The following is a 20,000-nucleotide window of genomic DNA, read 5'->3' on the forward strand; positions in this document are numbered from 1 at the left end:
ACAGAGGGTAGGGATGTAGGGGTTGACTCCTGAGAACAGAGGGATGTAGGGGTTGACTCCTGAGAACAGAGGGTAAGGATGTAGGAGTTGACTCCTGAGAACAGAGGGATCAGGGGTTGACTCCTGAGAACAGAGGCATGTAGGAGTTGACTCCTGAGAACAGAGGGATGTAGGAGTTGACTCCGGAGAACAGAGGGTAGGGAGGTAGGGGTTGACTCCTGAGAACAGAGGGTAAGGATGTAGGAGTTGACTCCTGAGAACAGAGGGATGCAGGGGTTGACTCCTGAGAACAGAGGCATGTAGGAGTTGACTCCTGAGAACAGAGGGATGTAGGAGTTGACTCCTGAGAACAGAGGGATGTAGGAGTTGACTCCTGAGAACAAAGGGTAGGGATATAGGGGTTGACTCCTGAGAACAGAGGTATGTAGGAGTTGACTCCTGAGAACAGAGGGAAGGGGTGTAGGGGTTGACTCCTGAGAACAGAGGGATGTAGGGGTAGACTCCTGAGAACAGAGGGATGTAGGGGTTGACTCCTGAGAACAGAGGGATGTAGGGATAGACTCCTGAGAACAGAGGGATGTAGGGGTTGACTCCTGAGAACAGAGGGTAGGGATGTAGGGTTGACTCCTGAGAACAGAGGGATGTAGGGGTTGACTCCTGAGAACAGAGGGTAAGGATGTAGGAGTTGACTCCTGAGAACAGAGGATGCAGGGGTTGACTCCTGAGAACAGAGGCATGTAGGAGTTGACTCCTGAGAACAGAGGGATGTAGGAGTTGACTCCGGAGAACAGAGGGTAGGGAGGTAGGGGTTGACTCCTGAGAACAGAGGGATGTAGGGGTAGACTCCTGAGAACAGAGGGATGTAGGGGTAGACTCCTGAGAACAGAGGGATGTAAGGGTTGACTCCTGAGAACAGAGGGATGTAAGGGTTGACTCCTGAGAACAGAGGGTAGGGATGTAGGGGTTGACTCCTGAGAACAGAGGGTAGGGATGTAGGGGTTGACTCCTGAGAACAGAGGGATGTAGGAGTTGACTCCTGAGAACAGAGGGATGTAGGAGTTGACTCCTGAGAACAGAGGGATGTAGGGGTTGACTCCTGAGAACAGAGGGATGTAGGGGTAGACTCCTGAGAACAGAGGGATGTAGGGGTAGACTCCTGAGAACAGAGGGATGTAGGGATAGACTCCTGAGAACAGAGGGATGTAGGAGTTGACTCCTGAGAACAGAGGGATGTAGGGATAGACTCCTGAGAACAGAGGGATGTAGGGGTTGACTCCGGAGAACAGAGGGATGTAGGGATAGACTCCTGAGAACAGAGGGATGTAGGGGTTGACTCCTGAGAACAGAGGGATGTAGGGATAGACTCCTGAGAACAGAGGGATGTAGGAGTTGACTCCTGAGAACAGAGGCATGTAGGAGTTGACTCCTGAGAACAGAGGGATGTAGGAGTTGACTCCGGAGAACAGAGGGTAGGGAGGTAGGGGTTGACTCCTGAGAACAGAGGGATGTAGGGGTTGACTCCTGAGAACAGAGGGATGTAGGGGTAGACTCCTGAGAACAGAGGGATGTAGGGGTTGACTCCTGAGAACAGAGGGTAAGGATGTAGGAGTTGACTCCTGAGAACAGAGGGTAAGGATGTAGGGGTTGACTCCTGAGAACAGAGGCATGTAGGAGTTGACTCCGGAGAACAGAGGGATGTAGGGGTAGACTCCTGAGAACAGAGGGATGTAGGAGTTGACTCCGGAGAACAGAGGGATGTAGGGGTAGACTCCTGAGAACAGAGGGATGTAGGAGTTGACTCCTGAGAACAGAGGGGTGTAGGGGTAGACTCCTGAGAACAGAGGGATGTAGGGGTTGACTCCTGAGAACAGAGGGGTGTAGGGGTAGACTCCTGAGAACAGAGGGATGTAGGGGTTGACTCCTGAGAACAGAGGGATGTAGGAGTTGACTCCTGAGAACAGAGGGTCGGAATGTAGGGGTTGACTCCTGAGAAGAGCACATTGGATAAGAACAAACTATTTAAATGAATTAAAGTCCACCAGTCCCAATTCACATACATTCTTTTGAATGATTCTGGACGTGCACATGTTCTGGTTTAGTGCATCAAAGGATTGAAGTCAGTTCCCAAGCCATCCCGTTTATCAGAAGCTGCATGCAGAGTGTTGGGAGCAGCAGTTCACAGTGCAACCCGTCTCCAGTAGGATCTGGTTAGAGTGTATGGTGGCTGCGCGTGTTTAAACTATGGTTATTTACAGGCTGTGGAAAGGGTAGTGGTAACACTCACAGACACGCACACATACACGCACACACGTACGCACGAATGCGCACACAAACGCACACACACACATGCACAAACACATATGCACACACGCACACATGCACGCAAGCAAACGCACACAAGCACGCACGCATACACGCCAGCACACACACGCACACACACACACACACACACACACACACACACAAAAGCACACACACACATGCACACACACACGCACACACACACGCACACACGCACACACACACATGCACACACACACGCACACACGCACATGCACACATGCACACACACCCGCACACAGATGTATGCATTCAAATGCATGCGGCATTAAACCACACTGCTGTCTAGTACAGAGGAGCCCATTAAACCACACTGTTGTCTGGTACAGAGGAGCCCATTAAACCACACTGTTGTCTGGTACAGAGGAGTCCATTAAACCACACTGTTGTCTGGTACAGAGGAGCCCATTAAACCACACTGCTGTCTGGTACAGAGGAGCCCATTAAACCACACTGCGGTCTGGTACAGAGCAGCCCATTAAACCACACTGCGGTCTGGTACAGAGGAGTCCATTAAACCACACTGTTGTCTGGTACAGAGGAGCCCATTAAACCACACTGCTGTCTGGTACAGAGGAGCCCATTAAACCACACTGCGGTCTGGTACAGAGGAGTCCATTAAACCACACTGTTGTCTGGTACAGAGGAGCCCATTAAACCACACTGCTGTCTGGTACAGAGGAGCCCATTAAACCACACTGCGGTCTGGTACAGAGGAGTCCATTAAACCACACTGCTGTCTGGTACAGAGGAGCCCATTAAACCACACTGCGGTCTGGTACAGAGGAGTCCATTAAACCACACTGTTGTCTGGTACAGAGGAGCCCATTAAACCACACTGCTGTCTGGTACAGAGGAGCCCATTAAACCACACTGTTGTCTGGTACAGAGGAGCCCATTAAACCACACTGCTGTCTGGTACAGAGCAGCCCATTAAACCACACTGCGGTCTGGTACAGAGGAGCCCATTAAACCACACTGCTGTCTGGTACAGAGGAGCCCATTAAACCACACTGTTGTCTGGTACAGAGGAGCCCATTAAACCACACTGCTGTCTGGTACAGAGGAGCCCATTAAACCACACTGCTGTCTGGTACAGAGGAGCCCATTAAACCACACTGTTGTCTGGTACAGAGGAGCCCATTAAACCACACTGTTGTCTGGTACAGAGGAGTCCATTAAACCACACTGCGGTCTGGTACAGAGGAGCCCATTAAACCACACTGATGTCTGGTACAGAGGAGTCCATTAAACCACACTGCTGTCTGGTACAGAGGAGCCCATTAAACCACACTGTTGTCTGGTACAGAGGAGCCCATTAAACCACACTGTTGTCTGGTACAGAGGAGTCCATTAAACCACACTGCTGTCTGGTACAGAGGAGCCCATTAAACCACACTGTTGTCTGGTACAGAGGAGCCCATTAAACCACACTGTTGTCTGGTACAGAGGAGCCCATTAAACCACACTGTTGTCTGGTACAGAGGAGTCCATTAAACCACACTGCGGTCTGGTACAGAGGAGCCCATTAAACCACACTGATGTCTGGTACAGAGGAGCCCATTAAACCACACTGCTGTCTGGTACAGAGGAGCCCATTAAACCACACTGCTGTCTGGTACAGAGGAGCCCATTAAACCACACTGCTGTCTGGTACAGAGGAGCCCATTAAACCACACTGTTGTCTGGTACAGAGGAGCCCATTAAACCACACTGTTGTCTGGTACAGAGGAGCCCATTAAACCACACTGTTGTCTGGTACAGAGGAGTCCATTAAACCACACTGCTGTCTGGTACAGAGGAGCCCATTAAACCACACTGTTGTCTGGTACAGAGGAGTCCATTAAACCACACTGTTGTCTGGTACAGAGGAGTCCATTAAACCACACTGCGGTCTGGTACAGAGGAGCCCATTAAACCACACTGCGGTCTGGTACAGAGGAGCCCATTAAACCACACTGCTGTCTGGTACAGAGGAGCCCATTAAACCACACTGCGGTCTGGTACAGAGGAGCCCATTAAACCACACTGATGTCTGGTACAGAGGAGCCCATTAAACCACTCAGAGGGTACAGCCCAGTACATCACCGGGGCCAAGCTTCCTGCCATCCAGGACCTCTATACCAGGCGGTGTCAGAGGAAGGCCCTAAAAATGTTCAAAGACTCCAGCCACCCTAGTCATAGACTGTTCTCTCTGCTAACGCAAGGCAAGTGGTACCGGAGCACCAAGTCTAGGTCCAAGAGGCTTCTTAACAGCTTCTACCCCCAAGCCATAAGACTCCTGAACACCTAATCAAATGGCTACCCAACCCCCTCTTTAACTCTGCTGCTGCTCTCTGTTTATTATCTATGCATAGTCACTTTAACTCTACCTACATGTACATATTACCTCAATTGCCTCGACTAACCGGTGCCCCCATACATTGACTCTGTACCGGTACCCCCTGTATATAGCCTCCACATTGACTCTGTACTGTAACACCCTGTATATAGCCTCCTCATTGACTCTGTACTGTAACACCCTGTATATAGCCTCCACATTGACTCTGTACCGGTATCTCCTGAATATAACATCGTTATTGTTATTTTACTGCTGCTCTTTAATTATTTGTTACTTTTATTTTCTGTTTTACTTATCTATTTTTTACTTTACTTTTTTCTTAAAACCTCTTAAAAACCATTGTTGGTTAAGGGCTCGTCAGTAAACATTTCACTGTATTGTCTATACCCGTTGTATTCGGCGTGTGTGACAAATACAATTTGATTTGATTTGCTGTCTGAGGTAGAATCACCTGAATGATGGAAGAGGGTTTCCATCCCTGATCCAGGGGAATAATAACAGCCCGAATTAGGACTCATCTCCGTCTCTGTCTCGCTCTTCCTGAACACAGTACCAGTTCTTACCACCAAGGGGAGGGCTGTCCCTCTCTCTCTGTCTCTCTCTTCCTGAACACAGTACCAGTTCTTACCACCAAGGGGAGGGTTGTCCCTCTCTCTCTGTCTCGCTCTTCCTGAACACAGTACCAGTTCTTACCACCAAGGGGAGGGTTGTCCCTCTCTCTCTGTCTCGCTCTTCCTGAACACAGTACCAGTTCTTACCACCAAGGGGAGGGTTGTCCCTCTCTCTCTGTCTCTCTCTTCCTGAACACAGTACCAGTTCTTACCACCAAGGGAGGGTTGTCCCTCTCTCTCTGTCTCGCTCTTCCTGAACACAGTACCAGTTCTTACCACCAAGGGGAGGGTTGTCCCTCTCTCTCTGTCTCTCTCTTCCTGAACACAGTACCAGTTCTTACCACCAAGGGGAGGGTTGTCCCTCTCTCTCTGTCTCGCTCTTCCTGAACACAGTACCAGTTCTTACCACCAAGGGGAGGGTTGTCCCTCTCTCTCTGTCTCTCTCTTCCTGAACACAGTACCAGTTCTTACCACCAAGGGGAGGGTTGTCCCTCTCTCTCTGTCTCGCTCTTCCTGAACACAGTACCAGTTCTTACCACCAAGGGGAGGGTTGTCCCTCTCTCTCTGTCTCTCTCTTCCTGAACACAGTACCAGTTCTTACCACCAAGGGGAGGGCTGTCCCTCTCTCTCTGTCTCGCTCTTCCTGAACACAGTACCAGTTCTTACCACCAAGGGGAGGGTTGTCCCTCTCTCTCTGTCTCTCTCTTCCTGAACACAGTACCAGTTCTTACCACCAAGGGGAGGGCTGTCCCTCTCTCTCTGTCTCTCTTCCCATCACTCCACAGAGACACAGATGACCTTATGAAGAGGTAAATCCAAACTCATCTGCAGCCAATCACTCGCAGGCCACCAGTTGGAGAACCCTGGTTAGGATGTTGCAGAGAGGTTGTGAATGCAGCTGTAAACTCTGGGTTTCTGACTGGGTATCTGACTGGGTTTCTGACTGGGTATCTGACTGGGTATCTGACTGGGTTTCTGACTGGGTTTCTGACTGGGTATCTGACTGGGTTTCTGACTGGGTATCTGACTGGGTTTCTGACTGGGTATCTGACTGGGTATCTGACTGGATTTCTGACTGGATTTCTGACTGGGTATCTGACTGGGTATCTGACTGGGTATCTGACTGGGTATCTGACTGGGTTTCTAACTGGGTATCTGACTGGGTATCTGACTGGGTTTCTGACTGGGTTTCTGACTGGGTATCTGACTGGGTATCTGACTGGGTATCTGACTGGGTATCTGACTGGGTTTCTGACTGGGTTTCTGACTGGGTATCTGACTGGGTTTATGACTGGGTTTATGACTGGGTTTATGACTGGGTTTATGACTGGGTTTATGACTCGGTATCTGACTGGGTTTATGACTCGGTATCTGACTGGGTTTATGACTCGGTATCTGACTGGGTTTATGACTCGGTATCTGACTGGGTTTCTGACTCGGTATCTGACTGGGTTTCTGACTGGGTATCTGACTGGGTATCTGACTGGATTTCTGACTGGATTTCTGACTGGGTATCTGACTGGGTATCTGACTGGGTATCTGACTGGGTATCTGACTGGGTTTCTAACTGGGTATCTGACTGGGTATCTGACTGGGTTTCTGACTGGGTTTCTGACTGGGTATCTGACTGGGTATCTGACTGGGTATCTGACTGGGTATCTGACTGGGTTTCTGACTGGGTTTCTGACTGGGTATCTGACTGGGTTTATGACTGGGTTTATGACTGGGTTTATGACTGGGTTTATGACTGGGTTTATGACTCGGTATCTGACTGGGTTTATGACTCGGTATCTGACTGGGTTTATGACTCGGTATCTGACTGGGTTTCTGACTCGGTATCTGACTGGGTTTCTGACTCGGTATCTGCTGAGACATTGTTAGTGTTTCAAGGCTATTAAACAGTGACTTTTGTCTTTAGTCTACAGGGTGTAGCTGAGGATCAGCCGAAGAGATGTGGTATACCTGCATATTGCCTGGTTCTGCCTGCATATTGCCTGGTTCTACCTGCATATTGCCTGGTTCTGCCTGCATATTGCCTGGTTCTGCCTGCATATTGCCTGGTTCTGCCTGCATATTGCCTGGTTCTACCTGCATATTGCCTGGTTCTGCCTGCATATTGCCTGGTTCTGCCTGCATATTGCCTGGTTCTGCCTGCATATTGCCTGGTTCTACCTGCATATTGCCTGGTTCTACCTGCATATTGCCTGGTTCTGCCTGCATATTGCCTGGTTCTGCCTGCATATTGCCTGGTTCTGCCTGCATATTGCCTGGTTCTACCTGCATATTGCCTGGTTCTGCCTGCATATTGCCTGGTTCTGCCTGCATATTGCCTGGTTCTGCCTGCATGTTGCCTGGTTCTGCCTGCATATTGCCTGGTTCTACCTGCATATTGCCTGGTTCTGCCTGCATATTGCCTGGTTCTACCTGCATATTGCCTGGTTCTGCCTGCACATTGCCTGGTTCTGCCTGCATATTGCCTGGTTCTGCCTGCATATTGCCTGCATATTGCCTGGTTCTGCCTGCATATTGCCTGGTTCTGCCTGCATATTGCCTGGTTCTGCCTGCATATTGCCTGGTTCTGCCTGCATATTGCCTGGTTCTGCCTGCATATTGCCTGGTTCTACCTGCATATTGCCTGGTTCTGCCTGCATATTGCCTGGTTCTGCCTGCATATTGCCTGGTTCTGCCTGCATGTTTAAATAGTGTTGATGGTGTTGCTCTGTGGTTCTGAACGCAGTTCTAGCAGACGGACCTGCTGGGTATCGGTTGAGTGACTTAGGCATCAGTGTTACCGGGAAACGGCACAGCCTGGCTTCATTCAGTGGATAGGCCTCAAAAAGTGGAAACAACTGCACTGCCTATTCACACACACACACACACACACACACACACACACACACACACACACACACACACACACACACACACACACACACACACACACACACACACACACACACACACACACACACACACACACTATCTGAGAGAGAGGAGGGTGGATGGAGAGAGGAGGTGTGGAGGAAGAGGGAGGGTGAAGAGAGAGAGAGAGAGAGAGAGGTGTGGAGGAAGAGGGAGGGTGAAGAGAGAGAGAGAGAGGAGGTGTGGAGGAAGAGGGAGTGAAGAGAGAGGAGAGAGAGAGGAGGTGTGGAGGAAGAGAGAGAGTGAGAGAGAGGAGGTATGGAGGAAGAGAGAGAGTGAGAGAGAGGAGGTGTGGAGGAAGAGGGAGAGTGAAGAGAGAGAGGAGAGAGAGAGAAGACAAATGGAAGGAAGAGAGAAAGAGAGAGAGGAGGTGTGGAGGAAGAGGGAGAGTGAAGAGAGAGAGAGAGAGAGGAGGTGTGGAGGAAGAGAGAGTGAAGAGAGAGGAGAGAGAGAGAAGACAAATGGAAGGAAGAGAGAAAGAGAGGTGTGGAGGAAGAGGGAGAGTGAAGAGAGAGAGAGAGAGGAGGTATGGAGGAAGAGAGAGTGAAGAGAGAGAGAGAGAGAAGACAAATGGAAGGAAGAGAGAAAGAGAGAGAGGAGGTGTGGAGGAAGAGGAGAGTGAAGAGAGAGAGAGAGAGGAGGTGTGGAGGAAGAGAGAGTGAAGAGAGAGGAGAGAGAGAGAAGACAAATGGAAGGAAGAGAGAAAGAGAGAGAGAGAGTGAGAGAGAGGAGGTGTGGAGGAAGAGAGAGTGAAGAGAGAGGAGAGAGAGAAGACAAATGGAAGGAAGAGAGAAAGAGAGAGAGGAGGTGTGGAGGAAGAGAGAGTGAAGAGAGAGAGGAGAGAGAGAGAAGACAAATGGAAGGAAGAGAGAAAGAGAGAGAGGAGGTGTGGAGGAAGAGAGAGTGAAGAGAGAGTAGGTATGGAGGAAGAGAGAGAGTGAGAGAGAGAGAGGAGGTGTGGAGGAAGAGGGAGAGAAGAGAGAGAGAGAGAAGACAAATGGAAGGAAGAGAGAAAGAGAGAGAGGAGAGGAAGAGAGAGTGAAGAGAGAAGGAAGAAAGAGTGAGAAGGGAGGTGGGAGGAAGAGAGAAAGAGAGAGAGGAGGTGAGGAGGAAGGAAGAGATAAAGAGAGAGAGGAGGTGTGGAGGAAGAGGAAGAGAAGAGAGAGAGAGGAGGTGTGGAGGAAGAGAGAGTGAAGAGAGAGGAGAGAGAGAAGACAAATGGAAGGAAGAGAGAAAGAGAGAGAGGAGGTGTGGAGGAAGAGGGAGAGTGAAGAGAGAGAGAGGAGGTGTGGAGGAAGAGGGAGGTGAAGAGAGGAGGGAGAGGAGAGAGAAGAGAGAGGAGAAGAGAGAGAAGACAAATGGAAGGAAGAGAGAAAGAGAGAGAGAGAGAGAGAGAGGAGGTGTGGAGGAAGAGGGAGAGTGAAGAGAGAGAGAGAGAGAGAGAAGACAAATGAAAAGGAAGAGAGAAAGAGAGAGAGAGGAGGTGTGGAGGAAGAGGGAGGGTGAAGAGAGAGAGAGAGAGAGGAGGTGTGGAGGAAGAGAGAGTGAAGAGAGAGGAGAGAGAGAGAAGACAAATGGAAGGAAGAGAGAAAGAGAGAGAGAGGAGGTGTGGATGTGGAGGAAGAGGGAGAGTGAAGAGAGAGTAGGTGTGGATGTGGAGGAAGAGGGAGGGTGAAGAGAGAGAGGAGAGAGAGAGAAGACAAATGGAAGGAAGAGAGAAAGAGAAAGAGAGAGTGAGAGAGAGGAGGTGTGGAGGAAGAGGGAGGGTGAAGAGAGAGGAGAGAGAGAGAACACAAATGGAAGGAAGAGAGAAAGAGAGAGTGAGAGAGAGGAGGTGTGGAGGAAGAGGGAGGGTGAAGAGAGAGAGGAGAGCGAGAACACAAATGGAAGGAAGAGAGAAAGAGAGAGAGGAGGGGTGTGTCACGTCTACTCCCTCTCCCCCTCTCCGGCGCTCGACGTCACCAGCACCACACCTGCCAGCATCGTTAAGTGCACCTGCACCTCATGACACTCACCTGGACGCATCACTTCTAGGATGACCTCCCCTGTATCTGTCTGTCCCTTCAGTTCTGTCCCCAGGCACTATTACTTGTGTTTTTCATGTCCAGACGCTACTCTTGTTTTGTATTGTTCCATGTTTATTGTATTATTAAATTCATCCTCAGTACTTGCTTCTCGACTCCCAGCGTCTGTGTTACAGGGTGGAGGGAGAAAGAGGGAAGAGAGAAGACCATTCCCTCGGGGCTAACTCTACAGTCAATGAACCCATACGTTTAAACTAACTAACTAACTAACTAACTAAACTTAAACCCTTGAATGAGTAGGCGTTCTAAAACTGTTGACCAGTAGTGTAACATGATTCTAACAGTTGTTGTTCCAGCTCATACCAGCCAATCAAACATTCAAGAGGATATGAACACAATCAACTGACGTGTTACAAAATCAGTAAAGCAGATTACAGTTATGCACATATCTCTCTCTCTCTCTCTCTCCTCTCCCTCTCCTCTCCCTCTCTCTCTCTCTCTCTCTCTCTCTCTCTCTCTCTCTCTCTCTCTCTCTCCCCTCTCCCTCTCTCTCTCCTCTCGTGCTCTCTCTATATATATATATATATATAATTACTTAAAAATCATACAATGTGATTTTCTGGATTTTTGTTTTAGATTCCGTCTCTCACAGTTGAAGTGTACCTATGATAAAAATGACATACCTCTACATGCTTTGTAAGTAGGAAAACCTGCAAAATCAGCAGTGTATCAAATACTTGTTCTCCCGACTGTATATATATATATTTTTATATATATATATGCTCCTGTTTTTATTTAATGGCCGCCACTACGTGGGTTGTTATGGGGTCTGTTTAACACTGCAGACATGTGGTTAGGGGGTCACGCTATGAGTGTTAGGGGCGTTCATGTACCCTATCCATACATTAATGTAGGCCATCCCATCCCCACTAGATTGTTCATTTTCCAGTAAATGTCTTGACTGCATAGCTTTTCCATTGACACAACATACATAGCCAATGTATCATGATGACTGGTCTAGCAACACGCATCTGTGTATTTCCGGTCAGCCCTGACAACACTGCCAGGATATGAGTGAATGTGTATGTGCACATCACCAACAGTCTTACGTTCTTGGAAGGTGGTGAAGAGTATCCTGAAGTGGCTCCTTCTGCTGCCCTGGTCGGCCCACATCCTGATCACCCCCGTGGTGGACACCAGCATCACGTCGTTGGCCACCGTAGAGCAGAACTTGTTCTTCAGGTCCTCCACGGACGCACTGCCGTCGTACACCGCCACAAAGTTACGCTTACACTCATTACTGTTCTGCATCTCATAGTCCAGGAAACGCAGGTAGATCTGGGGGTGGAGGGAGAGAGGAGGGGTGGAGGGAGAGGGAAAAGAGGAGAGAGAGAGGGTGGAGGGAGAGAGGAGAGGTGTCAGGAGAGAGAAAGAGAGGGTGGAGGGTTAGGAAAAAGAGAGGAGGGTGGAGGAAGAGGGAGAGTGAAGAGAGGAGAGAGAGAGAAGACAAATGGAAGGAAGAGAGACAGAGAGAGAGAGAGAGACAGAGAGAGAGAGAAGAGGGTTGAGGGAGAGGAAAAAGAGAGGAGGGGTGGAGGGAGAGGAAAGAGAGGAGGGTGGAGGATGAGGGAAGAGAGGAGGGTGGAGGGAGAGAGGAGGGGTGGAGGGAGAGAGAGAGAAGGGGTGGAGGGAGAGGAAAAAGAGAGAAGGGTGGAGGGAGAGTAGGGGTGGAGGGAGAGGGAAGAGAGAGGAGGGTGGAGAGTGAGGGAAGAGATGAGGGTGGAGGGAGAGGAAAGAGAGGTGGGTGGAAGGAGAGAGAGAGACTATTTGCACATCATTACAACACTAATATGATACTTGAAATGTCTTTACAATCACAAAAATGTCTAAATAATAATGTCTACTGTTCATTTTTATTCTTTATTTCCCTTTTGTTTATTATCTATTTCACTTGCTTTGGAAATGTAAACCTATTTTTCCCATGCTAATAAATCCCTTAAATTGAATTGAAATTTAATTGAGAGAGAGAGAGAGAGAGAGAGAGAGAAGGGGTGAGGGCGAGTGAGAGAGGAGAGGTGGAGAGAGAGGGAGAGAGAAAGTGTGGAGGGAGAGGGAGAGAGGAGAGGTGGAGAGAGAGGGAGAGAGGAGAGGTGGAGAGAGAGGGAGAGAGAAGGTGTGGAGGGAGAGAGAGAAGGTGTGGAGGGAGAGAGAGAGAGGTGTGGAGGGAGAGAGAGAGAGAGAAGGTGTGGAGGGAGAGAGAGAGAGAAGGTGTGGAGGGAGAGAGAGAGAAAGAAGGTGTGGAGGGAGAGAGAGAGAAAGAAGGTGTGGAGGGAGAGAGAGAGAGAGAAGGTGTGGAGGGAGAGAGAGAGAGAGAAGGTGTGGAGGGAGAGAGAGAGAAAGAGAGAAAGAAGTGTGGAGGGAGAGAGAGAGAGAGAAGGTGTGGAGGGAGAGAGAGAGAGAGAAGGTTTGGAGGAGAGAGAGAGAGAGAGAAGGTGTGGAGAGGAGAGAGAGAGAGAGAAGGTGTGGAGGGAGAGAGAGAGAGAAGGTGTGGAGGGAGAGAGAGAGAAGTGTGGAGGGAGAGAAGAGAGAGAAGGTGTGGAGGGAGAGAGAGAGAGAGAAGGTGTGGAGGGAGAGAGAAAACAAATGGAAGGAAAAGAGAAAGAGCGAGAGAGAGAAAGACAGAGAGAAAGATTATTATATATATTATCTACCTCACTAGCTTTGGCAATGTTAACACATGTTTCCCATGCCAATAAAGCCCCTTGAATTGAATTGAAAAAGAGACAGAGATAGGAGGGGTTGAGGGAGAAAGTAGGAAGAGAGAGAGAGATAGGAGGGGTTGAGGGAGAAAGTAGGAAGAGAGAGAGAGATAGGAGGGGTTGAGGGAGAAAGTAGGAAGAGAGACAGAGATAGGAGGGGTTGAGGGAGAAAGTAGGAAGAGAGACAGAGATAGGAGGGGTTGAGGGAGAAAGTAGGAAGAGAGACAGAGATAGGAGGGGTTGAGGGAGAAAGAAGGAAGAGAGAGAGAGATAGGAGGGGTTGAGGGAGAAAGAGGGAAGAGAGAGAGATAGGAGGGGTTGAGGGAGAAAGAAGGAAGAGAGAGAGAGATAGGAGGGGTTGTGGGAGAAAGTAGGAAGAGAGAGAGAGATAGGAGGGGTTGAGGGAGAAAGTAGGAAGAGAGACAGAGATAGGAGGGGTTGTGGGAGAAAGAAGGAAGAGAGAGAGAGATAGAAGGGGTTGAGGGAGAAAGAAGGAAGAGAGAGAGATAGGAGGGGTTGAGGGAGAAAGAAGGAAGAGAGAGAGATAGGAGGGGTTGAGGGAGAAAGTAGGAAGAGAGACAGAGATAGGATTTGTTGAGGGAGAAAGAAGGAAGGGAGACAGAGATAGGAGGGGTTGAGGGAGAAAGAGGGAAGAGAGACAGAGATAGGAGGGGTTGAGGGAGAAAGTAGGAAGAGAGACAGAGATAGGAGGGGTTGAGGGAGAAAGTAGGAAGAGAGACAGAGATAGGAGGGGTTGAGGGAGAAAGAGGGAAGAGAGACAGAGATAGGAGGGGTTGAGGGAGAAAGAAGGAAGAGAGAGAGAGATAGGAGGGGTTGAGGGAGAAAGAGGCAAGAGAGACAGAGATAGGAGGGGTTGAGGGAGAAAGAGGGAAGAGAGACAGAGATAGGAGGGGTTGAGGGAGAAAGAGGGAAGAGAGAGAGAGATAGGAGGGGTTGAAGGAGAAAGAAGGAAGGGAGACAGAGATAGGAGGGGTTGAGGGAGAAAGAGGGAAGAGAGAGAGAGATAGGAGGGGTTGAGGTAGAAAGAAGGAAGGAAGAGAGAGATAGGAGGGGTTGAGGGAGAAAGAGGGAAGAGAGACAGAGATAGGAGGGGTTGAGGGAGAAAGAGGGAAGAGAGAGAGAGAAGCGAAGTGGATGGGAATTGACAAGGAGACAAAGCATAAAGATAGAATCTAAGAGTAAGGAGGATGAGGGATAGAGATGTCAACAGATATCGAGAAGGAGAAATGGGTAGAGGGAAAACAGCAGGCAGGGAAAAATGGAAGAGAGAGATAAATGTTGAGTCATTCCTTCTTGCTGTATTCAGTCGTCACATCCTCAGCAGTAAGGACAACGCCTTGCAATGACAGCAGTGTCCAATCAGATCATGATAAACTTCTTCAAACAGACTGAGAGGAGCTCTTAGGTTTGCACTCTCATTCATGTCTGTGGGTCTGCTAGATCAAACGTGTGTCTTTACTCGACAAAACTTACAGTCATCACACACAGCACTACTGAGAGACCGGAGAAGTTGTCGATGAATCATTCAACGGTTCACTCGCTCGGTTTCACACAGTAAGACACATCCAAGTCTTCTTCTCTCTCTTAGAAGGACTGACCACTGACATTTGAGCCTCATCACAGAACACTGAAAGAAAGCAGTCACTTCTTACCTTCACACATCACAGCCAGGCTGTTTGAAATATTAAACAATCAAAGTTTATTGGTCGTGGACACAGATTCGCAGAATCTCCGAAACTGCCACCCTTCTGGGCTTTTCACGCAGGACAATGTCTAGGCTGTGGCCGTAATGGCTCCTAAAAAAAGGGTGTGGCCATTGTGCCCTTGGGCTGAATATAATAATTCCCTTCAACCCGGCTGTCAATCTCTGTGCTGCGAAAGCAGCTCTCACTCATATCGCTTTCTCAGATATCTAAATTCTTATTAGCCAATGCCCGTCATGTGATCGGGTTCTTCTTACAGGCATCGCAGCTCCGAAGTAGGCTACAACAGAAGACAGACACATCGGGGATGCGACGGCACGAGTCCTTATCGAATCCCCAGGCGCTTATTGAAGATGTTGGACGAACTGTCCATATTTACTGTACTTTAACCTACAAGGTGAGTAGGCCTAACAAACAGCAAAAGCACTAGTTTATGTCAATCTACTATCACACATAGTACAAACGTTGATTTCATCTATTGGTCAGTCCTTCTGTATGATAAATTAAATATTCCAAACATACTCCGGGACAGTGGTTGGACATACTCTGGGACAGTGTTTGGACATACTCTGGGACAGTGGTTGGACATACTCTGGGACAGTGGTTGGACATACTCTGGGACAGTGGTTGGACATACTCTGGGACAGTGTTTGGACATACTCTGGGACAGTGGTTGGACATACTCTGGGACAGTGTTTGGACATACTCTGGGACAGTGTTTGGACATACTCTGGGACAGTGTTTGGACATACTCTGGGACAGTGTTTGGACATACTCTGGGACAGTGGTTGGACATACTCTGGGACAGTGGTTGGACATACTCTGGGACAGTGTTTGGACATACTCTGGGACAGTGGTTGGACAACAGACACGGGCCTTTCTCATGTTGCAGGTTGGACAACAGACACGGGCCTTTCTCATGTTGCAGGGTGCAACAGACACAGGCCTTTCTCATGTTGCAGGGTGGACAACAGACACGGTCCTTCCTCTCCTATCTGAAGTAACAGTACATCATGTATGCCAACCAACACTGATCTTCCAGCCTTTAGATATGAATAATGATCCTACGTTATATTTGTCAAAACATGACTGGTGTTTAGCCTATATATACACATTACATATACAAAATGAGTGGATTTGGCTATTTCAGCCACACCCGTTGCTGAAAGGTGTATAAAATTGAGCACACAGCCGTGCATTCTCCATACACAAACATTGGCAGTAGAATGTCATTACTGAAGAGCTCAGTGACTTTCAACGTGGCACCGTCATAAGATGCCACCTTTCCAACAAGTTAGTTAGTCAACTTTCTGCCCTGCTAGAGCTGCCCCCAGTCAACTGTATGTGCTGTATGTTCGTCAGGAGCTTCATGAAATGGGTTTCCATGGACGAGCAGCTACACACAAGCCTAAGATCACCATGTGCAATGCCAAGCATCGACTGGAGTGGTGTAAAGCTCACTGCCATTGGACTCTGGAACAGTGGAAACAAATTCACTCTGAATTTGATGAATCACTCTTCCCCATCTGGCAGTCCGATGGACAAATGTGGGTTTGGCAGATGCCATGAGAATGCTAGCTGCCCCAATTGATATAGTGCCAACTGTAAAGTTTGGTGGAGGAGGAATAATGGTCTGGGGCTGTTTTTCACGGTTCAGGCCCCTTAGTTCCAGTGAAGGGAAGTCTTAACGCTAGAGCATACAATGACATTCTAGACGACACTGTGCTACCAACTTCGTGGCAACAGTTTGGAGAAGGCCATTTCCCATTTCAGCATGACAATGCCCCCAAGCACAAAGCAAGGTCCACACAGAAATGGTTTGTCGAGATCAGTGTGTCGAGATCAGAACTTACCTGGACTGCACAGAGCCCTGAACTCAACCCCATTGAACACCTCTGGAATGAATTGGAATGCCGACTGCAAGCCAGGCCTAGCCGCCAAACATCAGTGCTTGACCTCACTAATGCTCTTGTCGCTGAAGTCCCCGCAGCAATGTTCGAACATCTAGTGGAAAGCCTTCCCAGGAGAGTGGCTGTTATAGCAGAAAAGTGGGGACTAACTCCATATTAATGCCCAAGATTTTGGAATGAAATATTTGACCAGCAGGTGTCCACATACTTTTGGTCATGTAGTGTATGTAACTAAAAGTTTAATTAAAGTTTGGCTACATTTTAATGCGACTCCCTCATATCCGCATCGTCTGAACATGACAGGCTGTAGCCAATAGCTATCACCTACACTGTCACAAGACAAGCTGTAGTCAATAGCTATCACCTACACTGTTACAAGACAAGCTGTAGCCAATTGCTATCACCTAGACCGTGACATGACAGGTTGTAGCCAATAGCTATCACCTACACTGTCACAAGACAAGCTGTAGCCAATAGCTATCACCTACACTGTTACAAGACAAGCTGTAGCCAATTGCTATCACCTAGACCGTGACATGACAGGTTGTAGCCAATAGCTATCACCTACAACGTGACATGACAGGCTGTAGCCAATAGCTATCACCTACAACGTGACATGACAGGTTGTAGCCAATAGCTATCACCTACACTGTGACATGACAGGCTGTAGCCAATAGCTATCACCTACACTGTGACATGGCAGGCTGTAGAGAATAGCTACCACCTACAATGTGACATAACAGGCTATAGCCAATAGCTATCAACTACACTTTGACATGTAGGCTAATTATTTATGTACATTTACAGTTGAAGTCAGAAGTTTACATACGCTATGAGTCATTAAAATTAGTTTTTCAACCACTCCACAAATGTCCTGTTAACAAACTATTGTTTTGGCATGACACAAGTAATTTTTCCAACAATTGTTTACCGACAGATTCTTCCACTTATTATTCACTGTATCTCAATTCCAGTGGGTCAGAAGTTTACATACACTAAGTCGACTGTGCCTTTAAACAGCTTGGAAAATTCTAGAACATGATGTCTTGGCTTTAGGAGCTTCTGATAGGATAATTTACATAATTCGAGTCAATTGGAGATGTACTTGTGGATGTATTTCAAGGCTTACCTTCAAACTCAGTGCCTCTTGATATCATGGGAAAATCAAAAGAAATCAGCCAAGACCTCAGAAAAAAATTGTAGACCTCCACAAGTCTGGTTCATCCTTGGGAGCAATTTACAAAAGCCTGAAGGTACTACGTTCATCTGTACAAACAATAGTACGCAAGTATAAACACCATGGGACCACGCAGCCGTTATACCACTCAGGAAGGAGACACGTTCTGTCTCCTAGAGATGAAACTACTTTGGTGCGAAAAGTGCAAATCAATCCCAGAACAACAGCAAAGGACCTTGCGAAGATGCTGGGGGAAACAGGTTCAAAAGTATCTATATCCACAGTAAAACGAGTTCTATATCGACATAACTTGAAGGCCGCTCAGAAAGGAAGAAGCCACTGCTCCAAAACAGACCTTTTGGAGAAATGCCCTCTGGTCTGATGAAACAAAATTTAACTGTTTGGCCATAATGACCATCGTTTTGTTAGGAGGAAAACGGGAGCTTGCAAGCCGAAGAACACCATCCCAACCGTGAAGCATGGGGGTGGCAGCATCATGTTGTGGGGGTACTTTGCTGCAGGAGGGACTGGTGCACTTCATAAAATAGATGGCTTCACGAGGTAGGAAAATGATGTGGATATATTGAAGCAACATCTCAAGACATCAGTCAGGAAGTTAACTTCTTATGGCTGGGGGGCAGCATTGAGTAGCTTGGATGAATAAGTTGCCCAAAGTAAACGGTCTGCTCCTCAGTCTCAGTTGCTAATATATGCATATCATTATTAGTATTGGATATAAAACACTCTAAAGTTTCCAAAACTGTCAACATATTGTCTGTGAGTATAACAGAACTGATATTGCAGGCAAAATCCTGAGGAAAATCAAACCAGGAAGTGGCTTCTATTTTGAAAACTCCATGTTCCATAGCCTGCCTTTGCTCCATTTAAAGGGATATCAACCAGATTCCTTTTCCTATCGCTTCCTCAAGGTGTCAACAGTCTTTAAACATAGTTTCAGGCTTTTATTTTGAAAAAATGAGCGAGAAAGATAACATCGTGTCATTGTATGGCTGGGTGCCAGCAGTGTTTTGTATGCGTAACAAAGTTTGGGCAGCCATTGCCTTTCCATCTCCTATTGAAAAAGACAGTTGCGGTTGATATATTATCGATTATATATTATAAAAACAACCTGAGGATTGATTATAAAAAAACGTTTGACATGTTTCTGTGGACATTACTATTTGGAATTTGTCTGCGTTGTCGTGACCACTCTTTCCTGTGGATTTCTGAACATAATGCGCCAAACAAACTGAGGTATTTTGGATATAAAAATAATCTTTATGGAACAAAAGGAACATTTATTGTGTAACTGGGAGTCTCGTGAGTGAAAACAGCCAAAAATCATCAAAGATAAACGATTAATTTGATTGCTTTTCTGATTTTTGTGACCAAGCTACTTGATGCTAGGTGTTCATAATGTTTTGTCGCGCGATCGATAAACTTACACAAACGCTTGGATTGCTTTTGCTGTAAAGCATATTTTCCAAATCTGACATGACAGGTGGATTAACAAAAGCCTAAGCTGTGTTTTGCTATAATGCACTTGTGATTTCATGAATATAAATATTTTTATAAATATTATTTGAATGTGGCGCTATGTTAAACAATTTAAAGGCAATGCTACCAAATACTAATTGATTGTATGTAAATTTCTGACTCACTTGGAATGTGATGAAAGAAAGAAAAGCTGAAATAAATCATTCTCCCTGCTATTATTCTGACATTTCACATTCTTAAAATAAAGTGGTGATTCTAACTGACCTAAAACAGGGAATGTTAACTAGGATTAAATGTCAGAAATGAAGAAAAAAAAACTGAGTTTAAATGTATTTGGCATATGTAGGTATATGTAAACTGAGTTTAAATGTATTTGGCTAAGGTATATGTAAACTGAGTTTAAATGTATTTGGCTAAGGTATATGTCAACTGAGTTTAAATGTATTTGGCTAAGGTATATGTAAACTGAGTTTAAATGTATTTGGCTAAGGTATATGTAAACTGAGTTTAAATGTATTTGGCATATGTAGGTATATGTAAACTGAGTTTAAATGTATTTGGCTAAGGTATATGTAAACTGAGTTTAAATGTATTTGGCTAAGGTATATGTCAACTGAGTTTAAATGTATTTGGCTAAGGTATATGTAAACTGAGTTTAAATGTATTTGGCTAAGGTATATGTCAACTGAGTTTAA

General features: G+C 47.1%; 1 protein-coding gene across 1 annotated transcript in view; it reads right to left on the minus strand.

The window, feature by feature from the left end:
• Nucleotides 1–20,000, minus strand: part of LOC112241633 (neuropilin and tolloid-like protein 1) — a 200,390-nt gene that overhangs the window by 17,470 nt on the left and 162,920 nt on the right. Inside the window, exon 6 of the mRNA XM_042308459.1 lies at nt 11,348–11,576. Within this exon, the coding sequence (XP_042164393.1) occupies nt 11,348–11,576 (229 nt within the window). The remainder of the gene's footprint in view (nt 1–11,347; nt 11,577–20,000) is intronic.

This window comes from Oncorhynchus tshawytscha, linkage group LG29 (genome assembly GCF_018296145.1).
Source record: "Oncorhynchus tshawytscha isolate Ot180627B linkage group LG29, Otsh_v2.0, whole genome shotgun sequence".
NCBI lineage: Eukaryota > Metazoa > Chordata > Actinopteri > Salmoniformes > Salmonidae > Oncorhynchus > Oncorhynchus tshawytscha.